This window comes from Temnothorax longispinosus, chromosome 11 (genome assembly GCF_030848805.1).
Source record: "Temnothorax longispinosus isolate EJ_2023e chromosome 11, Tlon_JGU_v1, whole genome shotgun sequence".
In the NCBI taxonomy this organism is placed as follows: domain Eukaryota; kingdom Metazoa; phylum Arthropoda; class Insecta; order Hymenoptera; family Formicidae; genus Temnothorax; species Temnothorax longispinosus.
Genome location: NC_092368.1, coordinates 18,286,474 through 18,304,730, shown reverse-complemented (window position 1 = coordinate 18,304,730; position 18,257 = coordinate 18,286,474). Strand labels below are relative to the sequence as shown.

The 18,257-nt window shown below is 43.9% G+C and overlaps 2 protein-coding genes across 2 annotated transcripts in view; one reads left to right on the top strand and one right to left on the bottom strand.

Annotated features, from left to right (window-relative positions):
• Positions 1–210: 210 nt before the first annotated feature.
• On the top strand, positions 211–6,851 carry LOC139822222 (uncharacterized). Its single transcript, XM_071793834.1, has 7 exons — positions 211–361; positions 888–1,119; positions 1,718–1,844; positions 2,284–2,381; positions 3,578–3,791; positions 4,412–4,919; positions 5,498–6,851. The coding sequence occupies exons 2-7, from the start codon at positions 1,081–1,083 to the stop codon at positions 5,808–5,810; spliced, it is 1,299 nt and encodes a 432-aa protein (XP_071649935.1). The 5' UTR covers positions 211–361; positions 888–1,080; the 3' UTR covers positions 5,811–6,851.
• LOC139822218 (unconventional myosin-XV-like) overlaps positions 6,572–18,257 on the bottom strand; it is a 40,498-nt gene continuing 28,812 nt past the window's right edge. The window contains exons 27-33 of the mRNA XM_071793830.1: positions 11,092–11,462; positions 9,810–10,113; positions 8,791–9,371; positions 8,176–8,308; positions 7,887–8,091; positions 7,522–7,658; positions 6,572–7,433 (exon numbers count right to left, since the gene is read on the bottom strand). Of these exons, the coding sequence (XP_071649931.1) occupies positions 7,200–7,433; positions 7,522–7,658; positions 7,887–8,091; positions 8,176–8,308; positions 8,791–9,371; positions 9,810–10,113; positions 11,092–11,462 (1,965 nt within the window). The 3' untranslated portion in view covers positions 6,572–7,199. The remainder of the gene's footprint in view (positions 7,434–7,521; positions 7,659–7,886; positions 8,092–8,175; positions 8,309–8,790; positions 9,372–9,809; positions 10,114–11,091; positions 11,463–18,257) is intronic.

Genomic DNA, 18,257 nt, shown 5'->3' with positions numbered 1-18,257 from the left:
TTCGCCTTTTCTCTCGCGAGGTGTAAAGTGTCGACTGTGTCGAGGAGCGTCGAAGACAGTACTAGGAGCTAGGAGCAGAGATTTGAACGCGCGTTGCGAACGGGTTCAAGGTGCGAGGCGCGCGACGAGCCTCTCCGTGACACATATCCGCAGGTTCGCATCGTCCTGCGCCATTGCACCGTGTGATAATAGCATTGTTACTTGTGTCGTTCGCATGCAGCCAGTCCTTATTACATGACACACGGTGCCGCCAACCTGGGCAACTGCGCCTTCGCTATATCTTCTCTTGTCAGTCGTCGCTCGAGCGCGTCGCGACGCGAAGCCTTCTTTTTCCGTGTTACCTGTCTCGTGACTGCTACAGGTGATAATATACTGGTTTTCATTTATCGAACAGTCAACTGGAACGTTAGCGATAACGGTAGAACGTTCCAAGCGACTAAAACTATCAATTTATTTGTAAAAATAACACTTTTTAGCACTCGAAAAAGTGTGAAAAAACGCAGACGTTTCAGGAAAATTAATTTTTCATCAAAATACAATTTTTAAGTTTGTATTTCATTCAAATTAATTTACTTTCTGTGTAAAATAATTTTTTTCTTTTTAAAAACCGATATTTGTAATTTAAAAACGTATTTCATGTATAAAGTGCATGTAAACTTTCTTTGTCGTCAAAAATTTTGTCATTTTTTGTAATATTCACAGATAAACGGACAGTATTGTGCAGATGTAAAAAAAAAATACCATTTATTTTTTTAAATTGCAAATTTTTTAATAGTAAATCTTGAAACTGATTTATGTTACGTGTTTTGCCGTAAGAAACGCTTAGTTATACAGAAATTTTTATCCCGTTTCCTATCAGAATATGACTAAATTTTTCGTCCCTACAGCCAATGACGTATCCTCGCGACAGAAACTGATTGTTAAGGCGAATACTGGCGTTTCAAAGGAAAATGAGAACGGTTTGTTAATAGCCTGAGAAATCACGTAATGCTTCGCCGAAAAGAGACGACACTTTCGCAAACGGCCGCTTGTTCACCGTTCCTTTAGTTCGCCTAGTAGCGCGTCTTTAGTGATCGCATCATGTGGAACCGCAAGGTGTTCATCAGAATAATCGAAGTGGTACGTAGATGTATCTTCAGTTTAACGCGTAAAAATTAATTTCGCCATTTATTAATTTAGCCTTTGCTGAGAGTTGAAATTAATGGAATTTCAATGCGTTCAGATTTTGAAGTTGTCCACACTTATAGGTAAAAAATAAACTCATCAATTTTCTATTTAGTTTTTAAATTTTGCTTCTGGAAAGATAGCCGAGTCTAAAGTCAGCTAAGTCTAATGTCTACATTTCTATAATAGCAATAATTGTGCTAAAACAATTACCGATTTGCGTAACGATCCGTGACACTATAATGAGGCAGTGACTAGTGCAAGATATATTTTCCTATATTTGTATGTTAGCTCAAACTTTATCGGTAAATACTTTATCGAACCTATCGATTCGAATACATGATTCTCCGACATCTTCTGCAGAATTATAAAATTAGGAGAGCTGTGTGCGTGTGCGTCAAACATTGCAGCTCCTGTGCGTCGCCTCAAACGTTAAATATTTTATCGAAACAATATCGATTCGAAACCCCTTGGTGTCAATTACACGATTCTCCCATATCACCTGCGAAGTTATAATGAGACGAGAAGAAAAATCGTGTGTGTCGAATTGCAGCTCCTGTGCGTCGCGTGCGTCGTGGCGCTTAGAGTGACGGACGATGAGAGCCGAAGGGTGTTCCATTATCTGAGGAATCGCAGCAGGGAGTGGTCGCTGCTGAACAACGTGACGTGGGGCAGCATAGGTACTTACGTAGAAAAAAAAAGGAAGTGTCAAATCAAAACTTATACACTGATCGTATATACGCAACAATCTGTAATCTTCTTATAAGAATTTCAACCTTTTTCTTTTAGTCAAACCAAACTATTAGGTTGGCCAATAAGTCCGTGCGGTTTTTATAAGTATAAATATATATTTATAAAAACCGCACGTGGACTTATTGGCCAACCTAATATAATATAAATAATTTTCTTCGCGTAATATAATTTCTGATCTCATTTCAGGATTATAGACTGTTGCATGTACATATACGAATATACATATACATCTTGATTTAACACCTCTTTTTTTCCGTGTAACTCGCATGATTCAAGCACCCGGATCCTGGCTCTCTCGCGTGTCGAGCGTCGACTCGCGAGTCACTGACGAGTCACACTCATTTTCCGTATTTCCGTGTATTTCAGGCGCTGCCCTCGCGACCGCGACCTGCGGCGGATATATCATCATAACGACGGGTCTTTTGATCGCCGCGGCGACCGGGGAGCTCCGCGGCCGAAAGACGGTAATTGCTTTCCTTTTTTTTCCTCTCACTCCATTTCTGTGGCACGGAATGCGTCGTATAGCTGCGTTTCGTAACACACTGTGTCAACGGAACCATAATGACGCGGCAGCGTTTTGATTGTACGAAGAGCGGGAGAGATTGGGAGAGCGAATGTTAGAAAAAAAAAGAGGAAAAGAAATCGCGGCATATTGTACTTCCAAAAAGCTACGAATCTATTTTGGATAAAGTTGCTTTTCTGGATTGATAGATGGGGCGTCAATATGTCTCTGTCTTCGTCTGAGAAAAAAGAAAGTTGACGCAAGCTCGCTCTGACAAGCTTTTCATATTTACGCTTTTTTCTCTAGAATTTGTTAAAAAAGGGGGGAACTAAAGATATTTATGTAGTAAAATAAGATTTATCTCGCTTCTTCATCAGTTTCTATCGTTAATAATAAACTACGTTAATAATAAATCGCGCGGAGTCATCCCTGTCAGCAAGAGCGAAGACGTTTTGCCGCGGGAATAGCGACAGAAATTCCACGTGCAGCGCATTGCAGAAGAGCGATGGCGGGAGCGGGACTCGTCTCGACCGCGCCGACGGCGCACCGAGATCCTTCCCAGGCGCTCTTAATTTATTCCGAGGTTGGTCGTGTGCAAAGTGAAAATATACCGCGTAAATCGCGGCGATAGCGGTGGCGTGAGAAAATCGGTAGCGCGACGCGCGCGAACTACGAAGGTGCCATTGACGGGGCCAAGGATAAGAGAATATTCTCCTCAACGCGTGCGGGACTCGCCCCGCCGCAACGTCCGTCGTCCACGTAATCGCAGCCTTGGTCAGTCACGACACGTAACGTAACTCATTTAAATGAGTCATAACTGAGGTTGGGACCGGCCGATCTTGAACGGGCTGCATAATGTGCGTTATATAGATATTTCCTGTATTCCCGCCGTGTCCCGCAATACAAAATAAATATATCGTTCGAAAACCGCAACGGCACGCATACCGATCTTCGCGTTCCGGACAACCCTGAGCCCGCAATACTTACTTCGTACCGATTGTTTTCTTCTTTTCCTCCTTTTTTTTCCTTTCGTCGCAAGGTTGTTGGATAATGAGTTTTCATGCATAATCAATCGGCCGCGCCAAGCGTAAATAGATCGCGTCGGCGCTAAAAAATCACGCAGGTGTAACGGATCTAACAAGCCCGATTGAATCCCAGGAATTTTTCCTCCTCGGCCTGGGTGTGATTCTCTTCGGGATAGTCGGCGCCTTGTCGTTGGCGTCCATCGACAGCGTTCCCGAGGACCTGGTTGACAATGCCGCGGTTTTGGGCGCGCTGTGCTTGATCACCGCGTTGGTGTTCATCGGGGATTTGCTGATGAGCCCGCCCCGCCAGAAGGACAAGCAGGACGAAGCGCGAATCCTCGAAAAAGGTACGATTATTAATTAAATCAATTTGATAAAAAAAATTACTAGATTAAATTGGATTATACATACATATGTATATATGCCTTGATGGGAATATTTTAATGAAAATTATAATGAAATTTTACTGAAATGTATTCGAAATTTTCTCTTTATTTCATTATTTCCATCAATATTTCAGTAAAAATTCGGTTTTTAGTTAAATTCAGTAAATTTCATGGGTATCTAATATTTTAAAAAATTTGTTATTACTTTTGTGTGAATAGTATAACTTAACTTTCCTTATATTTCACATTATTACATTTCATAAGAAAAATTATGATTTATTTTGAAATATATTTAGTAATTTTTCTATAACTTTTATTTTATTTTTCATCAATTTCATAGTACTTTCAGCAAAATATTTCCGTTAGGGTACGTATGTATATAATCTATATATAAGCAAAATAAGATATATTAAATACCAAAAAAATTCTGACGCAACGCTCTGTTCATGGAAGACATATCCCAATGCAATTATTGCGGCTTGTTAATCCTTATTAATCTTTTTATCTACTTTGTTTATACTTCCAAGTAAGATTTTTTAATAAATTTATCTATTTTTAAAAAATAATATATTTTAAAATAGAGAAACGTCAGGTGACGCCGGTGGTGACCGCCGAGGACGCGAAAAAGTCGAAACCAACCGTCGTCAAGATCCCCGAGGACGAGAACGGTCGCGTGAACGATGCTTTCCAGAAGGCGGAAGGTCGCTCCGATTCCGCGAGATCGCAGCAAGAATCGCCCGGTATGCGTCCGCGGGACACCCGGGACGATCGCGAGCTTCGCGGCGATCAGGAGCCGCGGGAACGCGCGCAGAATTTCGAGAATGGCCGAGCTCTGCGGGACTCGCAGCGGTACCGGGAGATCGAGGTGCCGCGTACGGTCGCATACGATCCCGATCGCAGGATCGAGGAGTCCAGGATAATATACAAGAGCCGGGACATCTATCAGCGGCCGATCGACGAGCTCGACACGCCGCGCTTCCCGACCGAGTACGAAAAGGGCGACCCGGTCTTCGCGAGGATCGTCAATCCGAGCGTGAAGATCATGAAGGTCGAGCGAGACGTCGAAGAGGCGCTCGATAACTACAACAGGTGATTTCTCTCACGTACGGAGACTCCCTCGGTTCGGAAATTTCATTTAAGCGCCAGCAATGCCTGCGTCAGTCATCTTGGATCACGCTGTTGGGGCCACGAAAACGCACGCGAACGATTCTTGCCTCTCGCGCGAATTATTTATTTTTAATGTAATATTTATAAATTTATTTAATACTTAATATAATTTATTTATATTATTTTATTTAATATTTAATATATTTATTTAAAAAAAACTGAGAGCGCATTTCGCCAGGCTATGAATTCTTGATCTTTGAAGTGAGAATTGAGAAATCAGTTCTAAAATGCCTAGGAGACCTCTATTGATTGACATTAAATTGTGTAAGATAATTGTTGCGTGTCTCATATTTCTCACTCTACTTCCTCCAATATTCACAAAACAATTAGGAACTGGAAATCTTGCTCAAAATTAAGATACATCGAAATGGAGAATTACTTGCGCGAACGTGAGTCGTCAGAATCGCTCGCGCTCCCTCGTTTCCGACGTTATGATTCAAGATGCGTGACGCACCGAGAGTGCCGGCTCTTAAATATAATTTTGTTTGAACGGCGAGCAGATATTCGGACAACAGCCAGTACGACAACGTGCCCACCAGGATGCGCGGACATTCCGGGATCCTGAAAGGTCATCAACGCGACGTGTCCTTCAACGTGCCACCTCCGCCCAAGGATTATCGATCCAAAAGATCCAAGGACGACATTGAGATGCTGGACGAATATTTCGGCGTGCTGAGAACCACCGGCACGCAGACTGCAAGGTCACCGTCCTCGCCGACCGATCCGGGATACGTTCGGCACACTGCAAGTAACTGGCCGCAGGACGTTAAGTCGAGCACGCCGAGACCTAGCCCGGAACACTCGAGAATTTAACCCTTTCATGCACACGCGGGCACTCTTTCTCTAATTACAAATTAATTGGCCAATTTTAGTTTAGTAAGAACATTAATTATTTTTTTTCTCTAATTAGTAAAATTAATAATTAAAACTTGAAGATTTTTTCTTCACTAACAAGTACTATCTCTTATAATTATTATCTGTATTCTGTTATCTCTGTAATTTAATTTGTTAAATATTTTCACAAATAATTTAGCCATGAAAGGATTAAAGCAAGATGCAATAATCGTTGATATTATATGTACTCTTCGATATTTTTACAAGATTTTTGTATAGAGACGTAATAACAAAGGGACAAACCTCGTTAAGTCCAAAAAGATTTCACACTCTCGTAAAAAAGGTGTTATAAAATTGAACAAAAATTTTTTATGTATGTACATAATTGATTCGAGACTCATTTGATTCGACTCAAGCTCAAATTTCAAGATAATGAAGCAAAATGTAGATTTTTGGACTTAATTATTGTGTATTAGGAACACGCGAGATGCCACAACGCATTTATATTTAAATAGTTAATTATAAATAAATTAGAAGAATAGCTGTATCACAGAACTGCAATAATTTCGGAGCCTTAATAAGCCTCTCAATATTTTCTGTTGGTTTACGTATGCGTTATTTTTGAAAGTTTTACTTTGCAGACCTGTGCAATAGTCGGGATTGCGAGATAAAACTCGGGAAGGAATAACACATCTGTTTTTTTTTTTTACACGTAAAAATTTCAATATAAAGTTAATATCTTCGTTCACATCTCATACTTCTATATGCATATACGTACAATTATTATTAATAATCTGATGATAACATATAATCGCTGCATGGTTAGTCATCTGTTCAACACTCATCCGGGACGTGTGTTAATATCAGTGTGTTAATATTACACCGCCGCGATTGATATAATTTCTATTCGCGTTTACGCCTTGTCTGTGTTTTCTTTATGTGTGTGAACTCGTTAAAACGTATAAATAAATGCTATACAAGTCCATCGTTTCAAGTCACCCGATATGGACGATTTAGATACTTGAGCATTCGTTCTTTTCCCCTTCACGATCCTTCCTTCCAGCGAGTCCTACGAATATCCCTGATGACGGATTAGCTGCACCGTCGTCCGTTACGGCACGGGCTGGTACATTGGAACGAGCTTATCCCACTTGGTACCCGATGTAGCTTTTGAACTCAAGGTCGGTATACCTCACGCAGGTCACGTTAAGAACAATGCCGTGATTTATATTGGCTACACTCGCGGCATCGCGCTATACGTTACGGTACATTAATCGAGGGGCTTGGTTACCGCCCTGTGCAGATTGACTAATCCGGATCGGATATCATCAGTCGCGAAGGAGGATGCGCCGCGTTAGGCGAGGATGCTTATCTCATGCCGAGCCCGATACCGGCACCACCTTGAGCGTTGGATGTCCTCTGCTCCATGGTGATGTACTGTCTGATGAGGCGGGAGATCTCATGGGCCTGCTCCGTCTGCAGCCTAGTGATACGCTGCTGCATCAGATTGCCGCACTTCATGTCGAGGTAGAGCGTGCCCTCTTCGGACTTGACCTTCCTGGTGGAGATCACCTCGGAGTAGGGGTAATGGTACAGCGTCTCCTAAAAGACGCGGGACACATGATTAAATTACACGCGGAGGAAAATCACCGTTACGTGGGAAAAGGACAAAAGGAGCGGAGCTACTTACATGCGTGATCAGATCTATGAAGTGTACTCCGTGTCGATTGAGAGCGAGAATGTGATCGGCGCCCTTTTCCTTGCCCTCGGGTACCCTCTTTACCGCGAAGAAACTCGAGCCGAAAAGTGGCCACTTGGATAATATTTCTAAAGAAAAAGAAGACACATGTATGTATATATACATTTAATCCAACGGCCAATTTTTGTCATTTTGCCAAACAACAATTTTTTAAACTGCTATTGTTTGAGTTTTTGCTTGTATATTATAAATATTAAAGCAAATTTGTAATACCTCCTTTTATCGTTCACATAATTAGAAGCTAATTTAATGGGGTAGAAAGTTTTTCAGTCTTGAAACGTATAATCTCGACTTACCGAGCACCTGCGCCTTGCAAACAGCCGCCGAAGAGTGCTGAACGTTATTCCAGGCTTGCTGGACCATGTTCGACCATTGTTGCGGCCTGGGTTCCCTCAAACTCAGCGCTGGTTTTGGCAACAGATATTTAATCTCCTTCGTCGCGGGCTCGTGCGTCATGTCAGCCGCTCTGTGTAATAGCGCTGCTATTTGCGCCATGTCGTACTACGGAACAGGCACGTCGTTAACTGCGTCGTTTATTTTCCTCCGCGGTCGAGCTCGAGCTCTCAGGCAGACGTTAGTACTTACAATTATTTCCTGAGGTAAATGTTCTCCAGGTAGGACTAGCAAAAGTCCCTCCAGGTAATCGGGAGCGATTTGGTTAAACACGACTTCTATATACAACGCTGCGTCCAGCCGCAAAGGATAGTACCAGACAGATCTAAAAAGATTTTTAGATAACATTATTTTTTACCAAGTCACATATAAAGGATGCTGTTAGAATTTTACATTTTTTGAAAACGGTTTTGTACCAATAAAGACTATTTAGTTTGTCGTATTTATATTAAAATAAATATTTTCCCGTAAATTTTCTCACCTTTTCCGCATTATTTATATTTATTTTGATACCAGGGTGATATAATAAACAGAATAATTTTCATCACTATAAACCCAAAACAATTATTCTCTGTACTTTATACTTCAGACATATCGCGTCTTGAATCACGTTAGACTTTAGCTTTATTATTATTATTTTTTAATAATAATAATCCCGTCAATTTGCAAAATATTTCTATAGGTATGACCAAAAAATTTGTCTGTGGAAGAAATTTATGTGCACATTAAATAAATAGAAATTATACAATTACTATGAGCTAGGAAAGAGAATACTCCGAGTTTTGTAACAGCGGAAATTCACCGTACCTGCAAAATATTAAGTAGAACACTTGATGGTTTTTCTGGAGCTCCGTAGTCACGTCAAGGACGTACTCGTCCCTGGCCAACGGCATGGTGAACGCGTCGCCGTCGACGATGCAGTACAGCGAGAACTCGTCCATTTCGTGCGGATTTCTCACGGAGATGACGCTGCACATCTCCTCAATAACGTCCTGCACGACAGTCGTGCATTTCGTGTTAATGACCCGCTCGGTGCCGCCGGGCAGCCGGTAGATCTGCCTCTTCGCGTTCCTGCCCGCGCTGATCGCCATGATCTCCTCCACGCTAGGCACGTTCTTGCGCCCGCCGTACTTCACGGTCTTACGCAGGTTCTGCAGGCACACCATCGCGGTGCCGTGATAGGCGCGACGCTTGTCGTACGCCGCCGTCTCGAGGTATTTCGTCAGGTAGGGCCTGAGGCCGTCGCTGCACGTGAAATAGGCGGCGATGATGCTGAAGATCCGCCAGCCGCGCTGGCAGCTCTCCGGATTCGGGCTCTTGTTATTGGTGGTCTGCTTCATCAGTTGGCAATAAACCTCGTCGCGCAGCGATTCGTATTTGTGACAGTGCTGTAGACAGTGCGCGAAGATGTAGGTTTGTTAGAAAAATCGCGTCCTTCAACGCGATGGAAAGAATATAGCGGTCGCTGAAATTAGCGCGAGAAGACAAAGGTAATGACGGATAATAATAGGTAATCGACAATTTCCGTTTCTTACCAGGGATTTCAAAGGTAAATCCACGAAGAAACGGCATTATACGAAAGTGACTCAACACTCAGAAAAATACGGAATAGTTTTCGTTTCGCATTCACGTTCCTAGAAGGAGGCGAAATCGAAAATAATCCTATTTTAATCCCTTTTTTTTTCTTTATGTGCCTCCATCTTCTTCTATTTGAATTCCTTATGTACTTCTAAGTCTCGAATTTCAACCTTTGCCCAGATCTTCTTCAGTTAACATCCAAAAATAAACTAGGAATAATTTTAATTCTGTTCGAAGTTTAATCTTACCATGAGGATGGTGTAGACGCACTTGACTTCGCTGGTCTCAGGCGGCAACGGTTGATCCCCCATGTACCTCATCAGGCACAGGAAGCACTCCACGGCTAGGACGCTCAGATCCGCGTCGAGCCTGAGCAAGCTCTGCTCGATGGGGACGGTGGAATACTTGACGAGGTCCACCTGTTCCTTCCAGGTCCACTCGGTGCCGTCCTGCTGGCCCTTGCCCTTCTTGTTCTTCTTCTTGCTCTTCAACGACTCGATCACCTTGAGGGATCCGCTGATCGATCCGTCCGCGGTCTTCAACATCTCGAATCTGCGCAGGACGCGTTCGTTAAATCCGCTCGCCCGCTCGCTCGCTCGCTTGTGCCGCGCGCGATAAGCACCGACTGGTCGGTGCTAAATACGGAACCAGGAACGATACGGAAAAAAAGGAGACACCGCGGTGCACGGTCGAAATGATATCGCACGACGGGCCGCGTTATGCTTTCTCAACACGACTCGCTTGCGTAACACCGTTAATAGTTGTTTCGCATTAATTTCCATACGATCGACGAGCTTGCGTGTGCACTTAATATATCACCAAAATTGAGAAAGGAACGATCACATTTTAATTAATTAGACGCCTCGCCCCGTCGCGATTTCTCCGATAGCAGATAAATCTTTATCATTTTTTCTCTTAATTAACAAAATGAGTAATAAATATGACTTTAATGTCCATTTCTACCAACGTAGTTGGTATATAGATTAACTTTAATCTTACTTTTCACCTTTTTCTAATTCTTAGAACTAGAAAAAAAGTAAGTTAAGCCGAGATTAAATTTAATCTATAATTAGTAGAAATGGATATTAGAGTTGTTCAGCGGTTCGAATTGTGACATTAACGATATATTTAACACTTTTCAAATAAAATCGATTTTCCGAGAGCATTCTCAATCTGGGATCACTTTTAACCCTAGACAGACTCACTGGGGTAATACGTTACCCCACGCAAAATTCAAATTTGCATCATTTCAGGCAAATTTTTGGTTCTTTATTTTGTTTTTCGAAATTTTTTACTGTTTTTTTTTACTACCGCAAATTGATGACTACTATCGTCTTCCCTATTAAACAACAAACAAAATTATCTATTATAAAGTTTTCTAAGAACATTCTGGAAATATTATACACGCGGTACAAGTTTGGGGTAACGTATTACCCCAGTGAGTCATTCACGTATGAGAAAAATAAGTGAGTCTGTCTAGGGTTAATTTACAAACGCGCTGCGTAAATTATGTCAGAAATATCGACTCACTTTTCTGTGCTCTGACGGAAGTTCAGTATGGCGTACTGCAAAAGGGAATGCTTGCCGTCGTTGACCACCGGCCCGGTCTCGTAGATGCCGTCCTCCTGGAGTCGGAGATTATCCTCCGGCTGCCGCCACTCTTGGCTCGGGCTCAGCTGCTGGTTTTGCAGGTTTTTCTGATGGTTCGCCTGGTTGACGGCCGACACGTGGTTGGGCACGCGACCGATCGGTACGTGATTCTCGTGTTCGGTGATTACGTGATTGGAATGGTTGTGGGACTGAATGTGATTCGCGTGATTCGCCTGCGACTGTATCGTCTTCGTGATTTGGGACACGTGATTCTCGTGATGATTGATCCTCTGATGTGGTTTCTGATCGATCTGCAGATCAAACGAGCAATTCGTATATCGATTGTTATAGCAATTGGAAACCTTATTTATTATTTAAAAAAACGACATCTGATTGACTCACACAACGACGTAATCTTTTATATTATTACTCCGTATTAGGTATATAGTAATATCCAACAGTTTCCGGCTTGAAGATATAAAAAAGGTGGTAAAACAAAAACAACGATTCTTATTTTTTAATGTAATTATCCTTTATTTCAATAATTTTTTTAAAACAATGACTTTTTCTATATTACCAAAAAAATATTCTGAATTTTTATCCTTAGTTTAACATTAGCCCCTGATTTAGCTCCTAGTAATTATTTTGTATTTTCAAAATTCAAGTTTGATTTGCGCGGAAAAAAATTACCAGTGATGAAGAAGTGATTTCCGCGGTGTTAAACCATTTTAAGGACAAAAATTCAGAATATTTTTTAGTGTTGTAGAAAAATAAATTCATTATTTAAATGTATTGAAATAAAGGATAATTATATAAAAAAATAAAAATAATTGTTCTATTTTATCACTTTTTTTCATATTCTTAGGCCGGAAACTTTTGGACTTAATTACGTATATTGCGTATACGCCTGCACTTAGTTTTTCATATCTATCGTTTATCATTCCCCTCATAAATACTCGACGTTAGCGCGCGCGACGAATCGTTTTCTAAAAGTATACAGGGATGCGAACCAGACCCTTTGCATCGCTCGAGGCGCATACATCGGGTAATCGCGAGAAGCGATCTCGTTTACGAGCTGGCAAGGCGAATACATTTTTCGCGCTTCTCTATTTCTCTGTTTCCGCGCCGCTCGCGTTTCCTTCTTTTCCTCGATGTTATCCGCGCGCGATACGAAACACGATCGATCTTAGCACGCAAAGTAAACGGGTTTCTCCCCGCGCGCCGGTCGTGTACCGCAATCTGGTATACAGGAATGCGACGTGACACGATCATCGAGTGTAGGCGATTCCTTCTTTTCAGGCCTCGCCGCGCAAAGAGACCAAAAAAAAGGACGGAGGGGGGGGGGGAAGGCGTAAATGCAAGGCGTAAATTAACAGCGACTTCCGAGACAATGCGCGCGATTTCTCGAGCGTTTTTGCCGCGACGCGGCCGTTCGAGCGGATGCCGGACGCTTCGGCGAAAGGGGTGCCGGGTCACTCTTTTTTAGCTCCTTTCCGCTTTCGTTGATTATGATTAAGGAAGATACGCGACGGAAAGTAGGTGATTGCATCCTGCATTTCTTAATATCCTCAAGAGTGTAAGTTGACGACGGCGACGGCTTCTTCGATATATCTGGTAGAAACCCGACGCCTCGCGTGTGTTACATGAGGTTTCTCCCTCCTCTCTCTTTCTGTCTTTCTTGCAAATAGAAAAGATCGATCATGCTCGCGGACAGATATCAAGTGGAAATGGTTCACCAACGTGATAGCTAACAGGTAGAGCCTGTCATATCAATTCATATAGAGGGAAATGTGGTAAAAAATCGATACTAGACGGCTTTTGCGAGAGAAATCCGGTGGAACCAGGGGCAAAACCGGACGGTCAACAGCGACAGGTTGATAAAAGCTCTCAGCGAGACTTGAAATGTGCGCATTTTTTCATTGACTTATGCGAAAACAAGCGGGCAACCTATTCGATGATCGTTCAATTTAATTCCGCTTTTCCTCTAAGCGAGAACGAAGTTGAGAGAATCCATCAAACGGACGGAATGTTGAGTCGCGATTTCGCTCTGAACAGGTACGGTGTCTCGGCGCGTAAATGACACCGGGTATATCGATACTTCGGAATCGACGAGAGCGGAATGCGCGAGCGGGATATAAGCAGACGTCGACCCTGACCTACATAATCGTTTAATGCACCGAGACGCGACGTAAGACGTTGATGCGGTTGCTACGCGCGTCCAAGTAAGCCATATTGCGACAGATAATAAGCGCAACGGTCTAACGATTTCCGCGGCGGCGGCGGCGGCGGCGGCGGCGGCTGCTGTTATTATCGTGGCATAACTGTGATGTAAAGAGGTGCGAAGTACGGCGCAAGCGGCGGGGTTTCAGGTAGGCGAAGAGGTACAAAGAGTGACAAACGTTGCGAAAACGGACTATACTGGATATGACAATCGGGAAGTTGTTGAAACTGAATAGCTGTTATTTTCGAATGATGAGTGGACAGGATAAAATGAATTAAACATTACCGCGCAGAAGAAACTTGTCATTTTTATTAGCACATAAATTCGTGCGAGAAGAATGTATATTTATGAACTTGTAAAAACAAATGTTTCACAAAATTTAACTGCGCAGTGATATATGATGATCAAAAGATTAGGACACGATTTTTGAATTCTTGAATTCTTCGAAGACACAGTTACATTTATTAATGTTACAAAATATATAAGAAATATATAGAATATATTCAATAGTTTTCAAACGTGTCATTAAATTCAGCTAATCGTCATTTTGAAAATATATATTACTGAGTTATGCAATCAGCCGAATTTCTCTCTTTTTATTTTATAATATTTATTTCCACATATGTATGTTCTTTTTGCACGACATGCTAATAACAATGATAGGTTTTTACTGTAGTATAATATTTAATTGATTTAACTCTGTCAACTCGATCGTTACAAAATAACTATCTAGCTCCAACAACTTCTCGATCGTCACCTTATACGTTGACGGAGGAAGCAGCCTTGAATCGTCTCTTTTGAAAAGTATTTACACTCTTTCGCTTCTTATTCAGTAATTAAAATGATTAATTTCTCTCTTTATAACCATAAAAAAGTTGGAGACATCCTTGACATGTTTATTAGGAATTTATGCAAGTTGCCTCTCGATAAGTCAAGTATAAGTCAAGATAAAAGTCAAGTACCGTTACATCACCTGATTAATGCAAGATTTTTTACTTGTACCTCGCTGCACACACCTGGGCCTATTAACCATAATACGAAACATTCGCGCTCCATTTGATTTCATTTAACAGTCCATTTGATTTAATTTATCCCGTGTACGGTAGTCTCTCTCGGTGCCTTGAACGCCTTAGATTCCTGAGGATAATAATAAACGTGACGAATGAAATATACGCGACCTGATAGCTCTTGACTTTCTCGTCTAATTTCTTCAAGGTCTCCTGTATGGTGTTGAGCGTCTTGTCGCTCGTCTTGTCTTCGTTCTGCATCTCGCTGCTGTCGTTGCACGTCGTCGTCGCGTTGTCGGCCTGCGTTCTAAGCTCCTCGAATCTCTTCAATATCTCCCGGACGCTCAGCTTGCTCCCGTCCGCGTTTTCCTCCGTGATGGTCTCCATCTTCGCTACCTTGCTACGTTCACCGTTAGTGCGCACGATGATCTGTTCGCCTTCGTAAAACTCCTGAATCAAATTATCGTTCGTCCTTGGCTCCTCATCCTTCGGCTTCTGCTGAACCGGCTTCTTCTCCCGAGCGTTCTTCAAGGCCGCGGTATTCTTGGAATTTCTCAGCTCGCAGCCCTCTTCGAGCCTGAGCTGCTCGATAGTCGGCTGACGATCGTTCGCTCGCACGATCGGATGATGCAGGAAGGTCTTCTGATCCAGCTTGGACACGTCTATCCTGGGAATATTTTCGTACTCGAACTTCTGCTGGCCGAAGGCCTCCTTCCTGATGTTTTTGTTCACGTCCAGATGTTCGGAATCCAGCTTCTTCTTCTCCCTGCCGCCGTCTTTCGCGAAGAACTTGATGAAGCTGCTTCTCTTCGTCTTGGGTTGTCGGTCCGAATGAGACGCTTTCTCCAGAAACGCTCCGGAATCATCGGTGTGCCCGTATTCGTCGCTGCTCAATTCGGACTCGGAAGATTTCATCAAAAGACTATCGGGAGAGTTCGTCTTGCGCTCCTCGTCGGAGAGGTTCCTCATTTCGTGCCTGCTTATGAAGTTACCTTTCTTCCGATAAGCTAATTTCGAGTCTTGGACCTCGTGTTTCCAGTAACCTTCGTCCAGACGGCTGAAGGGACTCTCGGGGGTCGGTCTGCGTTCTCTCGGATCCTTTCGAGGATCCAAGACGCCCTGCCGCGCGAGATCGCCGAACTCGAATTTGCGCAGGAATTCCGAACGACGCACGATTCGCTGCACGTTGCTGAAGGATTTCGGCTCGAACTTGTGAAACTCGTTCTCCGAGGACTCGGAATAGTCGGTGAACTGATTCAGAATGTCCGGACGGTGTTTCTGTCGACGTCTCAGCGTCGTCGGCAACTCGGCCCAGTTGCTGACGAGTCTCCTGGAGAACACTCCTTCGGTATCGGACACTTCTCTCTCCATGATAGAGCTAGAAGAGAAGCCCTTAACGGAAGGCATGAATGTCGACGCTTAGAAAACGCCTGCAGCTATCGCCACGACTCGTACGTGTGCCAGTTCGATGCCGTTCGACTAGCGAATTCTGTACCCCAACCTTTTCTAACGCCAAACAATCGTAATTTCACTCGGATCTTCCGAAGGATGTAGATCACGGATGAAGGACCGTCCGCGGAACATCGTGAGAAAACGCCCGGAAGAAGAAGACTCTCGTGGGACCCTCGTCGAAACAATGCGCACTTTTAATTATAATTACTTCGCGCCAGCGAGACTCTCCCCTGCCAGAGACGAGAAAGCTTTCATGCTTTCTTGGAATCGTCGCGTCGATCGTGTGTGGTCGCGTGCCTCGGATTTTCGTCTTTAATTGGCGGTTTGTTCGCGAATTTCACTTTTCACTTATTATATCCGAAATGTCGATATTCGTATCGAGTTCCAGATCACACTCGTAACGAGGTAACGGACTCTCATCGTCGCGCGACGGCCGTTGGATCTCAACTGGGGAGGAAGAAACAACGGACGAGGTCGATCATGATCTCACTTACGCAAGTGAGCCGGGCCCTTCCGAACCTTACTCGCGCGAGATCGTTAGCGATCGTGCGATCGCCGTCGCCGTTCCGTTTATAATCATTACTCACCGCCGCTTCTTTTTACGCCGCTGCTTTTACACGGAGCGTGAAAGGCACAGTCTCATCCGCGGCGGAATAATCGTCGCTGATTAACTATACATTCGATGCGGAGAGCTGCGCGTTAACGATCGGCAGTCATTACTGTTGTGTTAACCTTGTCGGGATCCGCGAATTACAGCTGCGCGACGCCGAGAGTCGAAAGTCTCTCGACGAACGGCATAATCATCGAGTCGTTTTCCACTATATAAGAGCTAATGTAGTCAAGTTCTCAATGTTTGTCCATCTTGTAAAGTCATGCAGGTATGTTCCTTTCGATATCTTCTCTCGTTCAAAAAAATTGCGCTCCCGTTTCCTTATAATTATCAGCTTCGCTGGTTAAAGGACGAACGTCGAAGAAAGACGTAGCTTCGTTTCAGAGGTATTCGTTAACTTTTCAAGCACGCGTAGCGCGCTGTGAACAGGAAGGCGCACGTTTCCCTTAATATCTTCGAGTTAGCGGATGTTCCTCTCCGGAAAATTAGCTCCGGAAGCCCGAGAGAGAGAGAAAGCCACTGTTATTTCCTGCCGTCTCGCTTCGCGTAGCAAAATCGGATTCGTTTCTTTGCGCGAGAACAGATTTGAATCGGCGGGACTTTTCGCGCCGATCGTTTCGGACCTCGCGCGGCTTTCGCCGTTATGGGACACGCGTGCGAGACTCGCGGGCACGCTGCTACACCTGTGCACGGCACGGCGGCAGTCGATGAACTGAAGAGCCGCGGCCGCGAGGCTTCCGATTCCAAGGTACCGCCGTTCCCTGCCGGCTGTATTCTGTTAGCCGATGCCCCTTCGGAAGACGGATATCTGGGTCGGGGCCCCACCACGTTCCCCGCCGCGGTATGTGTGGCGCATACGCTAGGCATGGAAAATCATGCTGCGCCGTTCTTACCGGAGAGGCGCTCTTTATACCGCTTCGATCTTGTCCGATCGGAACGAGTACTTATGTTCCCGATTGTCGAGCGAGATGATACGCGTTTCGAGGGGAGCGTTTGCCATCGCCGGGGCCTGCCCCCCCCCCTCGTTTAAACGACAGGACCTCCCGAGGTCGCGGGTAAATGTCGAGTGGCAAGAAAGAAAGTGTTTATCTTAAATGCGGCGGCCTTTTTGCTTGCCATCGGCGAAATTAATGAAGAATACTGATAAAGTGAAAACACTTGCAGATACACGGATCGTCCCAGTTTCGCACCTGTTATTATCCACCTTTCTCGGCGGGGGGAGGGGGGGGGAGTCTTCTTAATATTAAATTTAAATTTCAGTGTCTCTAGAGTTTAATATTCTCATGAGAAGTTCCTTATTATATCGATAATTTAAAAACCACTGGCGTGTCGCTCGAGATATTTCTCCCGAAGAATAAATTCGTTGGTAAAAGATCGCTCCACGGATGAGAGGAAATCTTTTGTACGGTCTCTATAGCTGCACGATTCCACGCGGCGACAATGCGCGCCGCGAGCACGGCAATGAAATAGAAATCGGAACCGGAAGAGGGAGGAAAGGAGTCGGAAGCGATAGCTCGTTACACCGGATTATTGTGATTTGCGGCTCAATGCGGGGATCCCGTCCGCAAAATCTTCAATCCCACGCCTACGGCTTCAGTTTTTCCCGTGTCCTCGTCTATTAAAAAGCAAAACCCGGGGAGTATTTTCGATGTCCCGCGGAAACCGCTTTCGAAGTTCACACGGCTGTGCACACGGTCGATGCACCTGCGCCGCTAACGGAAACGACCGATTATCCGCGGGGCCCTTAAAATCCAGTCATCCATAGTCCTTAAGTAACTTTGCGTGTACTCGGTCTTTTCAATCCTTCAAGTATTTC